The 21,763-nt window shown below is 42.4% G+C and overlaps 1 protein-coding gene across 4 annotated transcripts in view; it reads right to left on the bottom strand.

The window, feature by feature from the left end:
* Positions 1–21,763, bottom strand: part of NELL1 (neural EGFL like 1) — a 994,364-nt gene that overhangs the window by 731,852 nt on the left and 240,749 nt on the right. For all 4 annotated transcript variants that reach the window (XM_060262209.1, XM_060262211.1, XM_060262210.1 and 1 more), the window contains exon 5: positions 2,471–2,567. In XM_060262209.1, the coding sequence (XP_060118192.1) occupies positions 2,471–2,567 (97 nt within the window). The remainder of the gene's footprint in view (positions 1–2,470; positions 2,568–21,763) is intronic.

The following is a 21,763-nucleotide window of genomic DNA, read 5'->3' as shown; positions in this document are numbered from 1 at the left end:
TTGCATATTGGGTATTGACTCTATAAATAAAATCAAACTCTTTCTCAATATCCTCCTTTGTCATATTTAACCTCTCCACCATCACTTCTATCATAACATTGACAATATTCTCATTTTTTTCTTCTGGAATGTTCAAAAATCTGAGAATGTACTCAGCTTGCGCCATTTCTAGTTTTGCCATTTTTTCCTCATGTTCTCCCTGTTTTGATTCAATTTCTTTTACCTTCTCTTCAGTTAAACTGAGCTTCTCCTCAATAGATCGAGTGATTTTTACTACCTCATTTATGTCTTGTTTTGTGTCTTTGATTTTATAATCCAGAGCCTCTAACTTGGATGCCAATCCTTCCATTTGTTTACTCAGGGTCGTCTGTACTAAGTTCAAGGCATCCAAGAAAGAGTTCTGGATTTCTTTTAAGGATTCCTGGGAGATTGTTGCTCCCACTGATTTAGGTTGCCCTGGTGAAAATTTAGACTTGGTTTGTTGAGACATTCTAATTAAATACTGTATAGTGGGGGGCCCCTACACTTTAATACCCTAGACCCCCTGCGTTTCCCTAGAGGGAAAGAAGAGAAAAAAAAATGGTCCTCTCAACCTCAAAACTCAAAACTCAGAACTTCAGAGTCCTCCCAATCTTATTCTTAATCCCCTCCAAACGTCCATCATTCACTTTCTCTGCAGTTCAACTCTCCAACAAAGTCACAATCCCAATATCCACTCTTTTCAGAATACTGTCCGTGCACACAAAATCCACTCTTTTCAAAAAAAAACTTTCCGTGCACTCAAAATCTGAGCTTTCAGCTGTGACTTCTCTCCTCAAGTTATTAGGGCGTGTCTTCCTCCGCCGATAGTTCTGCTTGCTACAGTAGAGCGTTCAAATTAGTTCATCTGCACGATATGGTTCCACAGTCGCCCGCTGCAGTAATTAGCCCACCATCGAAAGTCACATCAAAAAAGGAAAAAAAAAGACTCAGTTGCCCGCTGGAGTGAATTGCCCACCGTTGAGAGTCACTTCAAAATAAAAGTCTCAGTCTATCAACTCTCCTCCTGTTACACAGCTCCAGGATCTCAGCAGCCAAACAATAGTTAAATCCCTTTCTTTTATCTGAGCCGTCTCTCCTCCCGGTCTTCTCAGAAACCAGCTGCTTTTCTGCAAACGCAAACACAACCGCTCCTCAGTCTCTCCTCAATCCCGCTCACCAGAGACTTTAAAGAGAACCGTCTCAATTTCCTCCTTTCACAGTCGCGAAGTCAAAAAAATAAAAAATAACGGAAAGGGTGGAAAACATAAGAAAAAACAACCAACAAAGAGGCGACCAGAAGGGAAATTTCAACCCTACCGCCTTCCACCAAACACCTCTGTGTTCCGGCGGCAGGAGCTAAACCGCTGGAAGCGCCGCTCGGCTCTGGGACAAGGTAAGAAGGGTGATACCTAGCGAATTCATTTCGCTCCGATATCTTCCCTCGCCCCCTCAGAGTACCTGCCTCCTCTAACTGGAGGTCAGTACGGACCCAAGGGTCCCCCAAAAAGCCTGGGTTCAGCGAGTCTCCGGAGAGCTTCCCAAGACCACACCGCTCCGCTCCGCCATAGACGCCATATATCGATAGAGCAGCGGGGAAACAAAAAAAAAGAGGTTTAATAGCCGGAAACCCCGCAAACCCTCCTGTTAGCGCCCAGCACTGCGCCTGCGCTAATGCGGATTGCCGCCATCTGAAAGAAGTTCTGGGAGGGCGCTGTGTGATCGAGCAGGGGACGGGATCAACACGGCATGCCATCGGAACTCCATGCTGTCTGATCGGGAAACAGGATGCGGCGGATTATCTGACATACGAAATAACGGCGCTTTAAAGATGGGTTGCTGATGGATTTAATGTAAGTGTGACCGCACCCCAGGACTCCAGACCCCTCACCAACTTTGTTGCCATTTGTTTATCTTTTGCTTGAACTGAGCCAAAGCCTTCAATATCTGAAAATATGTTTTTAAACTGGGCCTTAGCACTAGACAGGGAAAGTCTGTCACGAAAACGTCATGATGTGACATCACCCCAGAGTGACTCGTGCTTACACAGGGGACTATCTTTTACTTTTAAGCACTAGGCAGGCTCTGTTTTAAGATAAGCTCTGCATAAAATAAAAAGTAAAGCCACAAGAGAAGTGGTTCATAGTCTATATTACTTTGTACAGACAGAATAGTCTTTCGTTTCAGAGAGCAAGTTACCAGTCAGCATAAAGATTTAGTTGCATCATTGTAGCCCCAAATGACTCAAACAACTCACATCAGAAAAAAAATACTATGCACAATCACTGAAAATTGAAGTCATATTTTCCACAAATCGGATTAATTCCTGTAGTGAAAAGCACACATCTGCACATGCACACACCTTTTGTGTAACTTTGAAATGCCAATGAACTACTGCTTTATGAGGGAAAACATTAATGTATTACTATATGCTACGGTTTCATAAGCTTACCTTAAAGAAGCCATGTTTTCTGTTACGCTGTCCAAGCCACAGATTGCTTCCTGGGGTCAAATTTGTCTCTGGGGGGTCTATAACACGTTCATAAATCCTGCAGAGCAAAATGCTGTACTTAGCCTCAAACAGTAATTTTTGTTTTGCTTAGAATTAGAGAAGATATAAATTCACCAATAAAAGTAAGTCTGTATATCTATAAACATGAACAAATAATATACATACATGCATATACACATACAATCATCCATTAAATATATTCTATTTCTAATTCCACAATTGTACAAAATCAAATTGTAAGATACAACTAGAATGCATCATTTCACAGATGACCAGATAAAGATACAGTGCCCTTTAAATACCAACAAGCAGAGTTTATAAAAAGAGCTATTCTATTATAATGATGCCTACAGAAGATTAAAATTAGCTCATGAGAACTACTGCTTGCAATATCTTCACTGTAAGTTACAGAAAAACTATACTTAACACAGTGTTTGTTAGTTAAAGGATAACTGTAACAAATACATGATACTGAATATTTTCTTACAGATTCTAACCCCACTCCCCCAAAACAATAATGAAGAACAGTTATTATATTTGCAAACAGAAAAACCAAGGGAAAATAAAATAAACACAGAGAACCAAAACAGCAGAGTCATATCTCTTTTGAATTTTAGCTACTCTTTCAATCTCAATTCCCGTTTCCTAGCCCTTACTTATATATAGCTTTGACACTATGAAGTGTTGCCTTATATTAGAACAAGAATATTAAAATGAAGCTTTGAAGAAAGTAATTAAATACTTTATCCCAAGGGAATACATATCCTTTCAAATCTCTAGAAGTGAGATGGGCAAGTGTACAAGAAAGAACATTCCGACGCCTTTCAACTGCAATGTGTGCACTTAACTGGAATTGGATCAAAGGCTTTTATCTCATGGTCCACAACCAAAATCAGTCCCACAGCTATATATTTTAAGCATACATGAGAAGCAGTCTCCAAACAGAGACATAAGGCAGTCAATACAACTCAGTATATCTTTATACTTTCATTACACTTCAGTTACCTTTCTAGCATCAGAGCTGAACACTATTGCTATTACTATAATCATTATTTTTTGTGTGTTGTGTGTTTTTATGTGTTGGCATAATTTGAAAACTCATACATGAAATGTCAAATGACTTCTGATTTTTAAGGACCATCTACAAGATTTTTAAGAATCCTTAAGAAAATAAGTTAAGAAAATATAGTTGCAAGTAGTCAGTAAAAGTAATCCAAGTATATACAGGCTTCATGTTGTTTTTGGAAAGTTACAAGTGACAAAAAAGTAACAGTGGCGGTTGGGGAGAGCTTAAAAGGGAATCGACATAAAAACAAAGAATATTTTTATTTAAAATGTAGGGTTTAAGAACTTTAACATAGCTTAAAAGAGTTATTCCTGTAATTACGGGGAGTTACTGCTTACCTGCAATATAATTATAATCAATATTACTTCCTCAAAACACCAAGACACACATCAAAAAAACCAGTCCAAAGCTGCAGCAAGTTTCATTTTTTTTAGTTTTAGATAATTACCTGTATTTCCCTTTCAACTAACTTACTTCTTTTAGCAGCAAAACATATTACCATTGTTTGAGCTTATATTTTAGAGATCAATGTAGCTTTGAAAATATTTATTACCAGTATCAAACATTTAAAGTAAAAGTACCTCATTTCCTCAGCAACATATATACAATGAAACCTCTATTCTGATACTGCTTGAAACGACAAAATTTTGGACCCACTTTTTGTTACAAAAATCTGCTTAGATATATGGCACCTATATTTTTATTCATGACTTCAAGGACCTTGCTGGAAAACATCTAGTCCTTTCAGAAAACGAGTCAATATTCCATGAGGAACTGTTAACATCTAAAAGCCCCAAAGCTTAAAACAAAGGAATGTACTTCTCACCACAACACTACGTATGAGACAGTATTGGATTTTTATTTATCTGGCCAAGTAAGAAGTTCTAAAGGGACTGTATGATATCTGTCTTCAATGGCATAAGAAGAATGAATTTTTCAATGTAAAGCATACAAATCGACATCTATTATGCTGCAGCTCAATAGAACAATGTAAGGAAGACAAATGAGGCAGAAGCCCAAATGGTTTCTCTTGGGCTTTGTTGAAAATTTAACAAAGGCTTTGCCCTTTACAAAGAAAGGTTGTAACAAGCCCTCCTTCCTGGCATCCTTTCAGAAAGTCCCATTCATAAGGTAGGTGTTAAGTGGCAAAGGATTCTTCATTTTTCTCCAAGTGTCATTCTGGTCTAATTATGTTTCTGAAGCATCTGTCTACCTTCTTCAGGCAGCCATTCATATTAAAAATAATAGGCTTTTTGTACCTTTTCCCATATATCTGGTATCAAGAAAGTCTGTATTCCTCCCACTCAGTGGTGCATACAGCATTTGTTGAAACTTCTGCCATTAAAACTATTATGACAAACCATGAAAATTTGAATATCAGCAGTAGAAACTAGTCAGTTTTCAGTTTTAAATATATTTGAATGAGTGCACTGAAAACACCAGCACTTCTTATTACTCTACTAAATTGATACAGAGAAATTATACATATACATGGTGCACTGAAATGATGTGTAAGCTACGTGATCATCAGAATGGATGGCAGTGATGCTTGAGGTTGCAGGGATCATCAGAACTGGTGCTGACTAGCTGTGCTCACCCAGTTCACCTCCTAAGAATAGGCCATACTTCACAAATAGCAATCAAAGTATCCCTGGCATCTCCAGTAGTGCAGGCAAGGAGGACATATAAGTAGCAGGCCTGAGACTAGACAAAGCATTCAGCATAAGACAATTCCATGTTTGTTATACTGGCCCCCATAATACTGTATCGAGAGATAGCCAAGGTTAGTGTCATGGGTGTAAAATAGTCCTAAAACTTTTCATATCATAACAGCCAATGAAAGATAAAATATTGTCTATTCAATCTATTTGCCAGGACTAAGGTTGAAACTACATGCTTGTATTTTTAAAGCATTGGATCCAGCATGGTGTAGTGGTTAAGAGCAGAAGACTCTAATCAAGAAGCCTGCTGGATGATCTTGAGCCAGTCACAGTTCTCTCAGAACTCTCTCAGTCCCACATACCTCACACAGTGCCTGTTGTGGGGGGAGGAATGGAAGGTGATTGTAAGCTGCTTTGAGACTTTTTAAGGTAGAGAAAAGCAAGGTATAAAAACCTAGTCCTTCTTCTTTTAAAAATAAAGGAGACCCCAAATAGCCTTGATACATTGCCACAGGGTGAGGAAGGACTCCTGGCTTCTCTCAACCAGGCATTTTCCTGTGCAGAAACAGTGCAGGGGAGGGTGTATTTCCCCATTTCCCCATGTACAGTATTCTGGAGCAGCAAAAATGGGCAAATAATTCCCCCCAGTACAGTTATGGAGCAGTCTTGGAGAGCAAGGGAGGAGCCCTAGTGGTGGTTTGTGCTCTCTTTCATTTTTTAAAAAGCCATTTCCTGGCAGCTGCTATGTGAACATCTTTTAGTAATAAAACCCATGGTGTGGTGGCAAACCCCAGCTTCCTCATTGGTTGGATGTGGGGTATCAAATATTGGCTGTCACTGTCTCTGGCCTCCCATTGGCTAACTCCCCTGCCCCCACCTACTGCAGGCCCAGGAATGCTGAAGAAACTGCCAAAACAGTCTTACCTCATAGAGAGACACATCTCCGATGCTTCTCTCTGTCTTCTCTGTCAACTGGCCTCAGAAAGGCCTGCTGCTCTACTAAGGCCTCACGGCCTCCACCAGCAACAGTGGCCAAAAAACCAGGTGCCATCAAGAGGTTCACCAGTGGGGCCAGGACACTAGAAGCCCTCCCACTGTGCCCTCCCACTCAATGCACAGCACTCAAGAAGGTTCCTATTACTAAGCCAGTTTTTGATCCACAAGAGGGCCTGTCCTTTTACTCCATGACTCTCAAGTTTTCTAAGGAGCCTTTGATGAGGAACTTTATCAAAAGCTTTCTGAAAATCAAGGTAAACAACATCTATCGGGTCTCCTTTGTCCACATGTTTGTTCACCCCCTCAAAGAAATGTAACAGGTTAGTGAGGCAAGATCTTCCCTTGCAGAACCCATGCTGAGTCTTCCTCAATAACCCGTGTTCATCAATGTGCCTACTCATTCTGTCCTTGATAATGGTTTCTACCAACTTTCCCGGTATTGAAGTCATTCTGTCCTTGATAATGGTTTCTACCAACTTTCCCGGTATTGAAGTCAGACTGACTGGCCTGTAATTTCCTGGATCTCCTCTGGAACCTTTTTTAAAGATGGGGGTGACATTTGCTACCTTCCAGTCCTCAGGAACGGAGGCAGATTTCAATGAAAGATTACAGATTTTTGTTAGAAGATCCACAAGTTCAACTTTGAGTTCTTTCAGAACTCTCGGATGTATGCCATCCGGACCCGGTGACTTATTAGTTTTTAATTTGTCTATCAGTTGTAGGACCTCCTCTTTTGTCACCTCAATCTGACTCAGGTCTTTCAACACCCCTTCCAATATTAGTGGTTCTGGGGCGGGCAAACACTTCTCATCTTCCACGGTGAAGACGGAGGCAAAAAATGCATTCAGCTTCTCAGCCATTTCCCTATCCTCCTTCAGTAATCCTTTTACCCCATGGTCATCCAAGGGCCCCACTGCTTCCCTGGCTGGTTTCCTACTTCTAATATATTTGAAGAAATTTTTATTGTTGGTCTTTATGTTTTTTGCAATATGCTCCTCATAGTCCCTTTTTGCCTGCCTGATCACAGTCTTGCATTTGATTTGCCACAGCCTGTGTTCCCTTTTACTAATCTCACTTGGACTGGTTTTCCACCGCTTAAAGGAGTCCTTCTTACCTTTTACAGCTTCCATTACTTTGTTTGTTAACCATGCAGGCCTTTTCTTATGCCTGTTTGTGCCTTTCCTAACTTGTGGTATGTATTTTATCTGAGCTTCTAGGATTATAGTTTTAAATAGCGTCCAAGCTTCCCCAAGGGTTTTGACAGTATGTACCTTTCCTTTCAGTTTCCTCCTCACATGCCTCCTCATCTCAGTGTATTTACCCCTTTTAAAGTTAAACGTGGTTGTGGCGGTCTTTTTGGACAACTCCCTATTTATACAAACGGTGAAATCAATAACATTATGGTCACTGCTCCCAAGCGGCGCAATCACTTTTACATCTCTCACCAAATCTTGGGCATTACTTAGGACCAAATCCAGGATCGCCCCACCCCTGGTAGGTTCTGAGACCATCTGCTCCATAGCGCAGTCATTGAGAGCATCAAGAAACTCAATCTCTTTCTCTCGACCAGAACACATATTGACCCAATCAATCTGCGGAATATTATTCCCATTCTACAGTCATTCCACTGGCTGCCCATCAGTTACCAAGCTCATTTTTAAATACTGGTTATCCCATATAAAGCCCTTCATGGCCTTGGGCACTAATATCTGTGAGACTGTCCCTCATGCTCTAACATGACAACTTTACTCATCTGAGCAAGGCCTAATGCAGGGGCCATCCTGCAAATGGGCAAAATCAACAACTGCCCACACACGTGCCTTTTCTGTTGTGGCCCCCACCTAGTAGAATGGCCAACCTGAGATCAGGAAGGCTCCCACTCTCCAGGCTTTCCACAAACTGTGCACAACTGAACAATTCAAGATAGTTTTTTGATACATGCAATAGAGTAGCCAGGGCTGTTTTGTAGAAAAACTCAGCAGTAGCTCATTTGCATATTAGGCCACACTCCTGATGTCACCTGAAGCGATGTCATCCATTCAGTAGGATACTTTTTGCATATTGACACAGAACAATACAGTGCCATCAGCTGCATTCCATGGATGTGTGTTCTCATACAGCCCAATGAGAGCCCTTGTTTTGCCCCCAAAAAAACATGGCTGGAGAGACAGAACCACATGTGGTGGAGTGGGCAGCAGCAGGCCCAGCTTCTCCCGGAAGGGGGCACATGTGAGCAGCTCTGTGTCTCTTGCTCTCTTCACAAGTCCATTGGAGGCTGGAGGCAGCAGAGAGGATGGAGTGCATGGTCTGGGAGCACATGGCTGCCTAGTGCCTTCCCTCTGCCAGAGACTTTTTTGTTAACTGGAGCCCTAGCCTGCTCAATGCATTCCTGCTCAAAAAAAGTCCTGAAAGTAGCACTGTTAGAAAAGGCTTCACAAAGTTACTTGGATAAATCATTGTGGACTGTGGACTGCACTATTGTATATAGTTTCCTGTTGTTTGGATCTCACAACTTAATCCAGGGGCATCAAACTCATTTGCTATGAGGGCCAGATCTGACATAAATGAGACCTTGTTGGGCCGGGCCATGTCAGGGGCCGGACCATATCAGCCCAGGCCATCTATGTATTTATTTAAGTTTAGGTAGCAGTGATATAAACTTTATAAAGGACACAGACAAACACAATTACATAATTTTTAAAAACTTAGAACATGCTTATAACGTTAGCACTCATTGGCCTTAAAGGTGTTTTCTTTGTATCTCTCCCATGGGATCCAGAGAACTGGGCAAAGCAAGCTCTGGCTCTTTCCTTCCTTCCCCAGGGGACCAGGAGAGGTGGGAGCCTCTGCCAATAGAAGGAAGAGAGGCTTGGCTCAGTAGCTCTGCTGTGCAATTGAGACTGGAAAAATAAGCTCTGCCTTCCCCCCCTTCCTCCCCCAGGGAGGAGCCTCAGCCAATGGAGACAACAAAGGCTTTGCTCTGTAGCTCCTGTGTGATTGAGCAAGCCTTGCAAAACAAGCTGTTATGCAGCAGGAAACAAGAGAGAGACCAATTTCTCACTAGCTTTACTTCGCTCTCACGCTCCTCTTCTCCACGGGGCTTCTGTCGGATTTCACACTATCTGCCTCGGGGCTGCAACTAGCTTTGCCTTTTTTATGCAGCAAACAGAAACTGGTTTGTAGAGGATCTTGTTTGCTGCACAAAAGAGGTGGAGCGAGTTGCAGCCTCGGGGCAGTTTGTGCAAAACCCGAAGCCCTGCTGAGAAGAGGAGAGTGAGAGCGAGGTAAAGCTAGTGGGAAATCAGTCAGAGAGAAGGAAGCAGATGACAGTTAGTTGCTTGGGGGCCTGAGAGGAGCCCTTTGGGGGCCTGATTTGGCCCCTGGGCTGCATGTTTGACACCCCTGACTTAATCATTTAATGTGTCATGTTACCACTTCTGCTTTGCTTCATTTATGTTTTTTTAGACTTCTGGTTGGACCTACAACTAATCCCACTTCATTGTTTACTAAATGCCCAATCTTTGTTGATTGTATTGACTTACTCTATGTAATCTGCCTTGAATCCCAGTGAGAAAGGCAAACTATAAGTAGTGCAAATAAATAAAATTAAATAAAGAGGCATTTTTATAATCAGTTTATAATTTCAGATCAAAAATGGAGAATGCTAATGCTAGTCCCTTTATTTTAAATTAATACTTATTATTCTTATGAAATCAATAAATCAGTATTAATTTATAGTTGTCAAGCAAGAACAGTGTTAGGTTGTATTCCATCTGCATATATCAAGGATGCCAAACAGCAAAGACAGCCACTGATTTAACCTAGCCTCTAGAAAACTGAGAAATTATTAAGATTTCTATGATGCTTTCTCTCAGACATTAAAAACAGCTCACTGGAACAGTAAGCATACAATTGCAATGGTTAAGACAATAGTTTAAAACAGAAGAATAGATAAAAACAAAGAGATCAATATATAAATAAAACCAGCAAGACCATAGCCCAACTAAAACACCAAGGGTGGGGGGCAAATCGACTACCAATATCATGAACAAATAGGACAGGACACCCAATGCCAGCAGTTTTGAGAGGTGCAACAAATGGACTGCAAGCACAGAAAACCCACTTTGTTCTGTAGATGCACCCCCCCTCACTTCCAATGGCTGGGAACTCAGATAAGAGTATCTGATGATACTCTAAACTGCCATGCAAGTTCAGATGGTAGAAGGCAGTCCCTCAGGAACCCTAGTTGCAGACTTGGCAGACCTTTCCAAAAACCAATTGCTTTCCACCGTGACTTAAATAAAAACATAGAATAAAAACAATAGTGTTTAATGACATTATCTTTGATCAGCTAATTAATAAAAAATTGTAGGTATGCTATTAAGAACAACAACTTAATTAAGCTTTCAACAATCATTAACTTTATATAGAGTTGTCAGCCCCAGGCAGGAAATCCCTCACTTTCAGTGGCCTCTCCCCACCACAAGCCACCTGGCTGGTGGGAGAAACCTCACCTCCAAACAGTGATGTCCTTGATGTGATGATGCAGTGCAGAACTGACCTCATCATGCTAGGGATGTTGTGCGAGGCTGCTCTGGTTTGAAGGCAAAACTCTATAGTTTGAGGGCAATTTTGCCATAGAGTTTTTCTCTCAAACTAAACTGTCCCTGCACAACATTCCCAACATGATTACGTCACTTCTGCATGACATCACTGCATCTGCAACATTGACGTTTGGTGGCAGAGTCCCAGCCCCCTCCTGGAAGCTCCCCCCCTCCCCCATTGAGAGATAAGGACCTGGCAAACCTAACTTTATATGTAAAGACTCAGGTATCAAAAGAACATTTCTGGAGATGGTGCTCCATGATCAAAGAATTAGAAAAGGTCCTTATCTTCTTATCATGTTCTTATCATGTGGAATTCACTGCCACAGGAGGTGGTGGCGGCTACAAGCATAGCCAGCTTCAAGAGGGGTTAGATAAAAATATGGAGCAGAGGTCCATCAGTGGCTATTAGCCACAGTGTGTGTGTGTGTGTGTGTGTGTGTGTGTGTATATATATATGTATATATATATATATATATATATATATATATATATATATATATATATATATATATATATATATATATATATATATATATATATATATATATAAATAGCCACTGTGTGACACAAAGTGTTGGACTGGATGGGCCATTGGCCTGATCCAACATGGCTTCTCTTATGTTCTTATGTTCTTACTCCAGCTAATCCACCCATTTTTTAAATGATGAGTGCACTCACAAAGTGAAGATAGTCATAGAAAACAGGTCAATTTATCTGAGATCAAACAGTTCTTTAGGTATCATAGCCCACTTAGATCTTTATAAGTTAAAGGCAGCACTTTGAATTGTGTCTAGGAAAAAATGTGGAAATCAGGGGAGAAATTGTTCCAGATGCCACAATCTAAACCAGTTGTAATTTCAAAGCCGTTTTCACACAATAGTCTTCAATGAACAGCACATCACAATAAATTTAGTCTGAATGTTACTGAGCATTCATACCTGATGTGGGGCTCTTTCTGCCCATGAGAGGTCAAAGTTTCAAGGAGGAAACATTAAGAAATATATCTTTCTTGAAATGATCATTATCTGTGATCATATCTTGGTGACTAGACCATAGTAAATGATAACCTGAAGGTTAGTGGTTTTTTAAAAAAAAATCCATTGTCAGTCTAACTTCAAATAGGAAACAGAAAGGATACCAGACACATTTCATGTGAAAATAACCACTCATTCATATTACAACTACTCTTCAAGGAAAAAGTCTAGAAATATTTTTTGGAAATTGAAAGCATGAAATCCAGAGTTCATGGCAACAGATTTTTAAAATGTTAGTGAAAGCATTTGCAGTAGTAATTATTGCTTGTTGCTGTTGTTTTATAAAAGCCCTCTGGTGTTATGGCAAGGAGGAAAAGCAAGGAAAATGATGGCTCTCTTTCTTGAATGCAGCCACAGCAATCAGTCACCATTATATAAAGCAATAAAACAAATGCTTTTTTAAAACAAAAGCATACTTTTCAGTGTTCATCTAAACAGTTAACACCTGCAATCTGTTTGGATCAGCAGTGTTTTGTAGCATGCCCAGTTCTTAAAATAACTGGTGTAAACTTGCTTGACAGACATTTATTTACTTAATTTATATCCCACTGTTCTCTACAGTGTGGACCCTAAGCTGTTAACATTGTTTTCCATTTTATTTTTTAAAAAAACCTCATGAGGTAGGTTAGACTAAGAGATTGAGACTGCCAGCATATTTGGATATTAAGGCTAACTATGTAATGTTGAAAACACTAAATCATAATATATAAAACCCCTGTGTGCTGGCACTTTCTGGCTCCCCAATGGCCTATGAGCATACCACATCAGCCACTGGCACATCAAATGCCACCCAATTTAATTTATGTGCCTTTGGCTGGGTCCACTTCTCTCCACCACCCACTGCTGGCCCCAGGACAGATGAGGATTGAGCCACTGGGGAAACTGCTAGGCAGTAGCTGTTGCTAGGCGACCAAGTTTGCTTCTGTCAGTAAAAGGCAACCAACCTTGGTTCTATCAATAAAAGGCATGAAAGGGAGGCCCTTCCCAGGCCTCTTTGGTTTTTGAAGGAGAACTCATTGGGGTCAATTCTGATTAGGGCTGCCAGTTCCAGGTTGGTGGGAAATTCCTGGAGATTTGAGAGGTGGATTCTGGCAAGAGTGTGGTTTGAGGAGGGGTGGGACCTTAGACAGGTACAGTGCCATAGACTCCACCCTGCAAACCAGCCAATTCCTCTTGGGGAACCATTGCTGCCTATCTCCAGGTGAGGACTGGCGATCACTCAGAATTACAACTGCCCTCTAGATGGCAGAGATCACTTCCCCTGGAGAAAATGGTTGCTGTGTCATTACATATTCCTGAGGTTGCTTCCCTCCTGCTTTGGTCCACACCTTGATTTTGGTCCAGTCACAGACTTTCAGCCTAACCTACCTCACAGGTTTGTTGTGCAGATCAAAAGGGGAAGAGGAGAATTATTTAAGCTGTTTTGGTCCATACTGTGAAGACTATACTTTTCCTAGGTAGAGGCTGCAGAGATAGGAGGAGGAGATGGAAAACTGAAGTCATTTCAGTTCCTCTACAGAAAATGGCCACCTTGAGTGGATGGAAAGACACCAAGGTTGGGGGAGGTGAATGCATTCACCTGTGTGAGCGGGTGGGAAGACAGCGGGGGGGGGGGATTCGCCCATAGCTTCTTTCTAGAGCCATTGTATTTTCCACCACAACTGGCCTTATTCCTAGTTCTTTAATAATGTAATATCATTAAAAACCTTGTAGCATATTAATTAACTGAAAATAATTTGGAAAGAAACAAAAACAACTTCTTGAAAATGTATATGTCTATAGTAGAAGGAAGTTTTATTCCCCAGTGCTCTCACAAATTTCCCAATTTGAAAATATTTGTCTTTATCATATTTTGCATTTTTTTCTGTAAAAACCCTTGCCTTAAGAAACATTTTACTCATTTTAAGACATTTAATTTCAACCCCGCTGGTTCTGATCTGACCTTCTGGGGCAACAGAAGACAACTAAGCACCATTCTTTATACATCAGCCCATCAAATACTTGAAGATGATGATCATATCACTTCTCAGTAGTCTCCTCTCCAGGCTAAACATACCCAACTCCTTCAACCTTTCCTCACAGGACTCGGTCTTCAGACCCCTTACCATCTTTGTTGGACATGTTCCAGCTTCTCTATGTCTTTCTTAAACTGTGGTGCCCAAAACTGAACCCAGTACTCTAGGTAAGGTCTAACCAGAGCAGAGTGAAGCAATACCATCACTTTGAGTGATATGGATACTATATTTCTGTTGATACAGTCCCAAATCACATTTGCCTGTTTTAGCTACTGCATCACACTGCTGACTCATGTTCAGTGTATGGTCATCTGGCCTGAGGACTTAGTTGTACCACTCAATCCTAATATTACAGTTGTGTCACCCCACCAAGTTACAGTAATGTCAATTAGGTCCTCTTGTTGCCCTTTCAGAAGTGCTCCATGCATTGTGTCCATAAAATTTTCACTAGGGGTGGGCATGGATTGGACCATGGACCAAATTTTTCCATGGTCCATGAGCCTGATAAGTGCACCCCCTGGCATGGACCAACATGGACCACCCCAGGAGGTCTGTGTTTCTGTGTGGGGGAAGGGCTTGCAAATGCCACACAGTGGGCATTTTCGCACTGACCTTCAAGTGGCGCGACCACCCTCTTCACACCGGAGGATCTGCGCGGATTTCGCACAAGAAGCGCCGGAGCACCCAAAAGAGCCGTCGACTTCCGTCGCAAAAGCCGCTCAAACGTTTTCCTGCTTCTTGGCGGTTTCCATTTGAGCGGGTTTCGCGACGGAAGTCGCCGGCTCTTTTGGGTGCTCCGGCGCTTCTTGTGCGAAATCCGCGCAGATCCTCCGGTGTGAAGAGGGTGGTCGCGCCACTTGAAGGTCAGTGCGAAAACGCCCAGTGTGTAAGCGAAGCTGAGCAGTGACTTCACCCACTTTCAGGTGTGTGAACTCATCGCCCAACCTTCACTTGCACGCCACCCAACTTTGCAAAAGCCATTTAAAATTTAACTGACTTCTACAAAGAGGCCAAGCAGTGCAGGAGTGAAAGCTGAGTGGTGCCTCAACTCCTTCATTCACATGCTGCACAGCTTTGCTGGAAGTGGGTGAACTTGCTGTTCATCCGTCACTTGTGCATTGTATGGCTTTGCAAAAACCATTTCAGATTTAAAAGGCCTTTGCAAAGAGGCCAAACAGCTACTTCACCCACTTCTGGTTTACCCAGAAGTAAATGAATGGACCAAACAGACCATGGTCTGGTCCGTAAAAAACATGGGTTCCCTGGTCCAGAGGCCCACAGACCTAGAACCTCCATGGACCATTTTTTAACTTATTTATTTTTTGCTGGACCATGCCCCTCCCTAATCTTCACCTTCCCTTATAAAATGGAACATGGACAAACATGCCTCAAGTCCTTGTATCTTCTTTTCCAATAGGGCTACCAACTTACACTTGCTGCAAGTTTAACTACTCTTATCATGAGGTAAGAATACGACCATGCCACAGATGTTTCATTCAGCAACTTAATCCTAAATAAAAAATGGTTAATATTGAGTGCTTTTTAAAATAGTATTTACTGACATCAGTAGGTTTTTGTAATCAGTTCAATTTTATTTTTATTGAATTATGGGTAAGATTTTCAGCTTTCAGTCTTTGAAAACAAAATGGATACCATTTTCAGTTTTCAGTCTTTGAAAACAAATCATCTGCTGGGGAAAATTCTTATTTTCCACATGCCACACTCCTGCAACAGTGTAGAAGTTCTTAACCACCTCCCCTCCCACACGCACACAAAGAAAGAAAGAAAGAAAACAATTTAGATAAAATTTTTAGATCTTGAAGGAATACTTTCCTTATTGAGTTGGAGGAAAAAACAGTACCTGTTGAACTATTTAATCAAGAAGTTATTGTTTGGCTCAGAGGGAGAAAGAAAACAGTATAAAATAATGTCAGACAAATAAAAGAAGGATTTGCTGTAGTTTAAAGTCATCTTAACCGATCTCAAATTTAATTGTGCTAACAACATATTTTGCTAAACTGATAACAGCTGAAATATTAGTACCTTTTATTACAATCTAAAAATCAAATTAAAATTTGAAAATTACAAAGGCCACTTGAAAAAAGGTTACAATGCAATTTCCATTTTTAAAAAAAAAAATGTATTGTCTACATTTTTCCAGCAGTCCTAGGCAATTGCATTAGTCCTATAAGGGAGAGCTGTGAGCACAGTGTATGCAGAAATACCTCCTGATGAAGATTATGCTTACAGTGCCATGTTTCTCTGAGTTGCCCCAAACTTGATAATGCATATATATCCACCCAGTGTTTCACTGAGTACATAGCTGCAACTAAAATTGCTTAGGGAAAATATTACCTGATATTTGAAGATACCCAATACTAAGTAGACTGGCACTATGTTCGCAGGTAATAAAGATAAGAACAATAAACTATTTACTACTGAAATTCACTACTGTTACTGGAAATTTGGGGGGGGGGCAGGTTACTAATATTTGGGAGGAATATTACCTCTTAAGGAGTTTTTGGCTTGTAAGAGGTGGTAATAGAGGATCTTTACACCAGTCTACCAGGATTTTCCTTAGAGAACTTTCAGAATTAACCAGACTATTGCTTAACCAAGGGAGGTTGTTTTATTAATATGAAATAAAATAATCCACATACAGAAAATAGATTCACACTGGAAACAAACATATAAGTTTAACAGAAAATGCAGAGGTGAGGGACACAGCAGGGATTTGGGTGAAAATATAGTTACTCTCCAGAGGTCCAGGAGTCCATGAAGCAGAGGATATAAATATGAAAAGTGTCCCAAACAGAGTTTGGGGGTGTAAGTCTGTAGCAGGACAACACAAAACACACTGAGCATGTCCAGAGTGTCTCCTTAAATAGGCAAAAACATAACCTGGAGGTATGGCTGGGTGTGTTAAGTGGTTTATACAATAGTTTGATGGGATGCCCACTGTGTAGTGGAGGGTGAGTTAAATGTTTCCCAGGTGCCAGATACAAAAGTGTAATGTTTTGTGTTTGCTCAGAGTATGGGGCCAGGAGATGGGTTTGGGGTGTAAGCAGGAACTGTTAATATTTCTTGATGTAATTTGCCAAGAAGGTCTGCTGATGATCTTAGATTGCTGGAGAGAAAAGGCTGTCCTGTGGTAGGGATGGTCCATTAAATAAGGTGATTGGACTAGAGAGGAAGGATTCGAGTTTTGGGCTGTTGCGATAAGAAGGAATTTTACCTTTCCTGTAGACCCCACGATAGAGAAATATCTCTTTTGTTTTAGATGGGGGAGGTGCTGCCTCCCAAAATAACAAGTCTGCTTTGCTGCCAGGAACCACTTTGTTTGGTCCTTCTCCATCTTGGTTTATATTATACACTTCCAGACCACACTCTAGCTTACTCCTAACCCAAATATGGCTGGCACTTGAACGTTTAGAGAATTGGGGGTGAAGGATGATGAGGAATGTCTTTTTCCCAGTGTGCTCTTTGCAGGGGTAGATGGGGGCCTTACACTACCCCAAGATACAGAGACAGACATAAACTTAGGACCAAACTACATGTTAGATGTGATATCCAGGACAGGTGCTTTTGATATTTTTAAAAATTATGCAGAACCAGCAGTGCTGAGACAGACTACTCTTTCTGAAGGGGGGAATACACTGCAATATGAAGCAGGGGTGCAACCTTTTTTCACCTGAAAGGCATAAAAGACCTGAGAGTGGCCTTTTGATTGGGTGTATGTGATTTAACTGGAAAAAGGCTGCAAGATGAAAAGGGCCAGAAATAACCCCATCCAGACAGCTCCTGCCTCACCCAACTAAGCTCTATTTTATTTTATTTTTAAAGAAAACTTTGGGAGATACAATCACAACTCTTCATGCAACAAGTATGTTTATCTTTAAATGGCTCTAAAATTGGACTTCATTTGGAGGAATCACCAGTGGTGACTAGCCAGGATAACTGTATATGGAGACATTCTTCTGATGCTATAGAGACTGTGGACAAATATGACCAGGATCTTCCAGCCATGCTTCTCAGTGGTTTGAAAGACAATGGTTGGGGATATGATGTTGAACTAAATTGACCATGGTCCAAGCCAATATAGAAATTCATATGTTCTTATGATACTTTAACCTTTAAAAATACCACCCATAATTTTTCAAAACAAAAAATAAGCAGGCTAATAAAGGTATGTATCTTTATGGTCACACTCAGTACAATTTTTTTTAAAACATAAGCACTTCAATTTAATGAGCAAGATCATAGTATGACCAGCACTGAAGTGACCCAAAGGTTTAGTTCACAGAAACAGCAATGTTCAGTTTCAGATTGCTAAAGGGGTGTGTGGTGATGCTTATCCAGGAGACTTTCTCCTTTAGGCCACTCCTTGGGCGTTTTCGCACTCACCTTCAGCCGGCGTGACCCCCCTCTTCACCGCGCAGGATCTGCGCGGATTTCGCACTAAATGCCGCGGAGCAGCCGGAAGAGCCGGAAACTCCCGTCGCAAAAGCCGCGCAAACGGAAACTGCTTTTTGGCGGTTTACGTTTGAGCGGCTTTTGTGCCGGGAGTTTCCGGCTCTTCCGGCTGCTCCGTGGCATTTAGTGCGAAATCCGTGCAGATCCTGCGCGGTGAAGAGGGGGGTCGCGCCGGCTGAAGGTGAGTGCGAAAACGCCCCTTGAGACACAGATTGCTGGAATTGAATGTGTGGGCCTGGTGTGGGATGCCGAGGAGAACTTGGCCATTTGGCTGGTGTACCATCCGCCAAATGCACCAGCCAGTGTCCTGCCTGGCCAGATGGAAGCTACATCTACCTGGACATTGGAATATCCCAGACTATCCCAGACTCTCCCAAGTTGTTTCAGCTGCCACACATCAAGCAGGTCACATGCTAGATCTTATCTTTGTCTCGGGGATTGGAGTGAACCGGTCAGACCACTTTGTCCGGAAAGCCAAGTTATGCATGCCTAACCCTCCCTGTTTAGGCGGCAAGTGGATTTATGCTTGCCTGCAGAGCCAAATGGATCCGAATAGGTTCCAGGAGGCTCTGTGGGATCGAATTGCCCCAGGCAGCCCACTGGATGAGCTGGTGGAAGTCTGACATAGCCACCTTTCTGAAGCCATCGATGTGGTCGCTCCCCAATGCCCTCTCCGCCCCCATACCAACTTGGTTCCTTGGTATTCCTCAGAGCTGAGGCAGATGAAACGGGAGCTGAGACGACTAGAGAAAGTGTGGTGGAAGGCCCAAGACAAAGCTACAAGAACATCTTATAGGTTGTTTATGAAGACCTATGAGATAGTGACAAAGGCAGCAAAGATGGAGTTCTACGCTGCCTCCATCACTTCTGCAAAATCACACCCAGCTCAATTATTTAGATTAATTTGGTCCTTAACGTCTTTGCCTCAGGGCATACCAAACATGAGGGAATTGGATATAGGCTGCATGGCTTTCATGGATTATTTTGCAGATAAAGTCTTGTCACTCCACCATGACCTTCCAGCCACAATTGATACAATAATGAAACTGGAAGCACCTTGCCTGTCTTCAGGTCCAGTTTTGGACCCGAGGAGACCCTACCGCCAGGCACAGGCTGTGCCTTGAGTGCAGCACGGCCCGGGCACCTGCTGGCTGGCTCCTCCCCCCCTCCGCGCCCTGCTGTGCTCCAAGGCTCCGCCGGCCACAAAGGGCAATCCACCCTTTCCTTCCCCCCAGACCAGCCGGAGGGGCGCTCAGGAGCCCGCTGGCCTCTTGATCAAGAAGGCCCCAAAAAGCAAGGAGGGAAGGGGACGGGAGGGAGGGAGCCTTCGCGGTGGGGGCGGGGGAGGCCAACGTGCAGGAGCTCCGGAGAAGGGCAGCACACACACGGCCCAGCAGGAGCGCCCCTGCCCAGAGCGCCGCCAAAGAGGCAGTCCCTCTCTCTCCTTCCGAGGAGTCCCTGCCAGTTTGGTGTAGTAGTAGCTCGCCTCTCGATCAGGACAAGCCCAAATGGCAAAGAGGGCAGAGGATGGGAGGGAAAGAGCCGTCGGGGGTGGGGGGAAAGCAAAGGAACCAGAGCTCGAGAGAAGCGCAGCAGCCCCCCCTCTCTCTCCTCCCGAGGAGACCCTACAGCCAGGCAGAGCCTCTTCCTTGCTCGCAGCACGGCTGGCTGGCTGGATCCTGATGCCCCCTCCCCAAGACTCCATCCCAAAGGTCTCCGACGGCCCGCCCTTGAATGTTGCCAATCCAGGCCCAGCCAGGCAAGTGATTGGCCCCACTCCCCTTCGCCCGCTCCCTTCCCGTCCCTCCCTAGGGTTGCCAGTCCCCAGGTGGGGGCAGGGGATCCCCCGGTTTGGAGCCCCCCCTTCAGGGTCCTCCGAAAGGGAGGGGGGAGGGGAGGGAAATGTCTGCTGGGAACTCTGTTATTCCCTAGGGAGATTTATTCCCATAGAAAATCATAGAGAATTAATCCACGGGTATCTGGGGCTCAGGGGGGGGGCTGTTTTTTGAGGTAGCGGCACCAAATTTTCAGTATAGCATCTAGTGCCTCTCCCCAAAATAACCCCCAAGTTTCAAAAAGATTGGACCAGGGGGTCCAATTCTATGAGCCCCAAAAGAAGGTGCCCCTATCCTTCATTATTTCCTATGGAAGGGAGGAATTGAAAAAGTGTGCCGTCCCTTTAAATGCGAGGGCCAAAACTCCCTTTGGAGTTCAATTATGTTTGTCACAGCCTTGATCTTGGCTCCACCCCTAATGTCTCCTGGCTCCACCCCCAAAGTCTCCTGGCTCCACCCCCAAAGTCCCCAGATATTTCTTAAATTGGACTTGGCAACCCTAGAAGCAACTAACCTGTATGTATGGTCCATCCACTTAATTGCTGCTATGTAAACAAACAAAACTTGACTTTTACCATTCATTTTCTCTGTTATTGCTCCTCTTCTGAATGCTCCAGAAAAGGTTATTTAATATGCTTTAAATCACAACTAAATTGCTTCAAGCTACAAGGAACAGGAATCAAACACAGAAATTATCCCATGACCAAAATAAAGTTTGCATTAAATACATGTAAGAACAAGTTTTATGGATTCTTACCAGGCTAATTTTCAACATGCTTTTAAAAAATCTGAATTTGAAGATTTTTCTTCGTTAGCCAAGGATTGTTAAATGCTATATTGAACAAGCACCTATTGGATGTTTCAAGTACACATTGTCTTTACTGGGACTATTCCAGTCCTTAAGCTCTATGAGAAATCTTATTGTTGCAGCAGGTCAGAAGGCACACCAGCAAAATATATTATACTAGGAATAAGGCCTATTGTGAGGAAAATACATCAAGCTCTAGAAAGAGGCTCTGGGCGAATACCCACCTGGGGCAAGTAGACCTGTTCTCCAGAGGATAGTCTACCAATGTAGTGGAAAGGGTTGGGTGAGATTTTACTTGATTTCGTTTTCTTTTGTGTTAAAGTAATTTTTAAAATATAGTTTAAATATAATGTAAAATAATTTATTCTGAGATTTTTACAAGGTTGTGGAAATAATCTAAAAAGCTAATTTATGCAATAGTCAATTGTAGACTCACTCATAATTTTAATGCTACTAGTTTTTCCCCTCTTGAGGTAGAATTTCTGCTTACAATACTGTGGAGCTTAAATGGAACATTGGCTACAATGCTATGTTTTTTTCTGAATGTTGTATAAGATTATGGCCAGTGATTTTTTAAAAATCTACATTAAAGACCTGAATTATGTTGTGACAATGGCAGTTTAGCACAAGCTTGCCTTGCAACAGCTGAGCCCTCCAGGATGGGGAAGCCATCTGAACATGGTTGCATTATTTTTTCTTTTCCACAGTGCTCTCAACAGGTAAAATGTAAATCCACCA

The sequence above is a fragment of the Heteronotia binoei genome, chromosome 21, assembly GCF_032191835.1.
Source record: "Heteronotia binoei isolate CCM8104 ecotype False Entrance Well chromosome 21, APGP_CSIRO_Hbin_v1, whole genome shotgun sequence".
NCBI lineage: Eukaryota > Metazoa > Chordata > Lepidosauria > Squamata > Gekkonidae > Heteronotia > Heteronotia binoei.
This window is presented reverse-complemented; position numbering and strand designations above follow the sequence as displayed.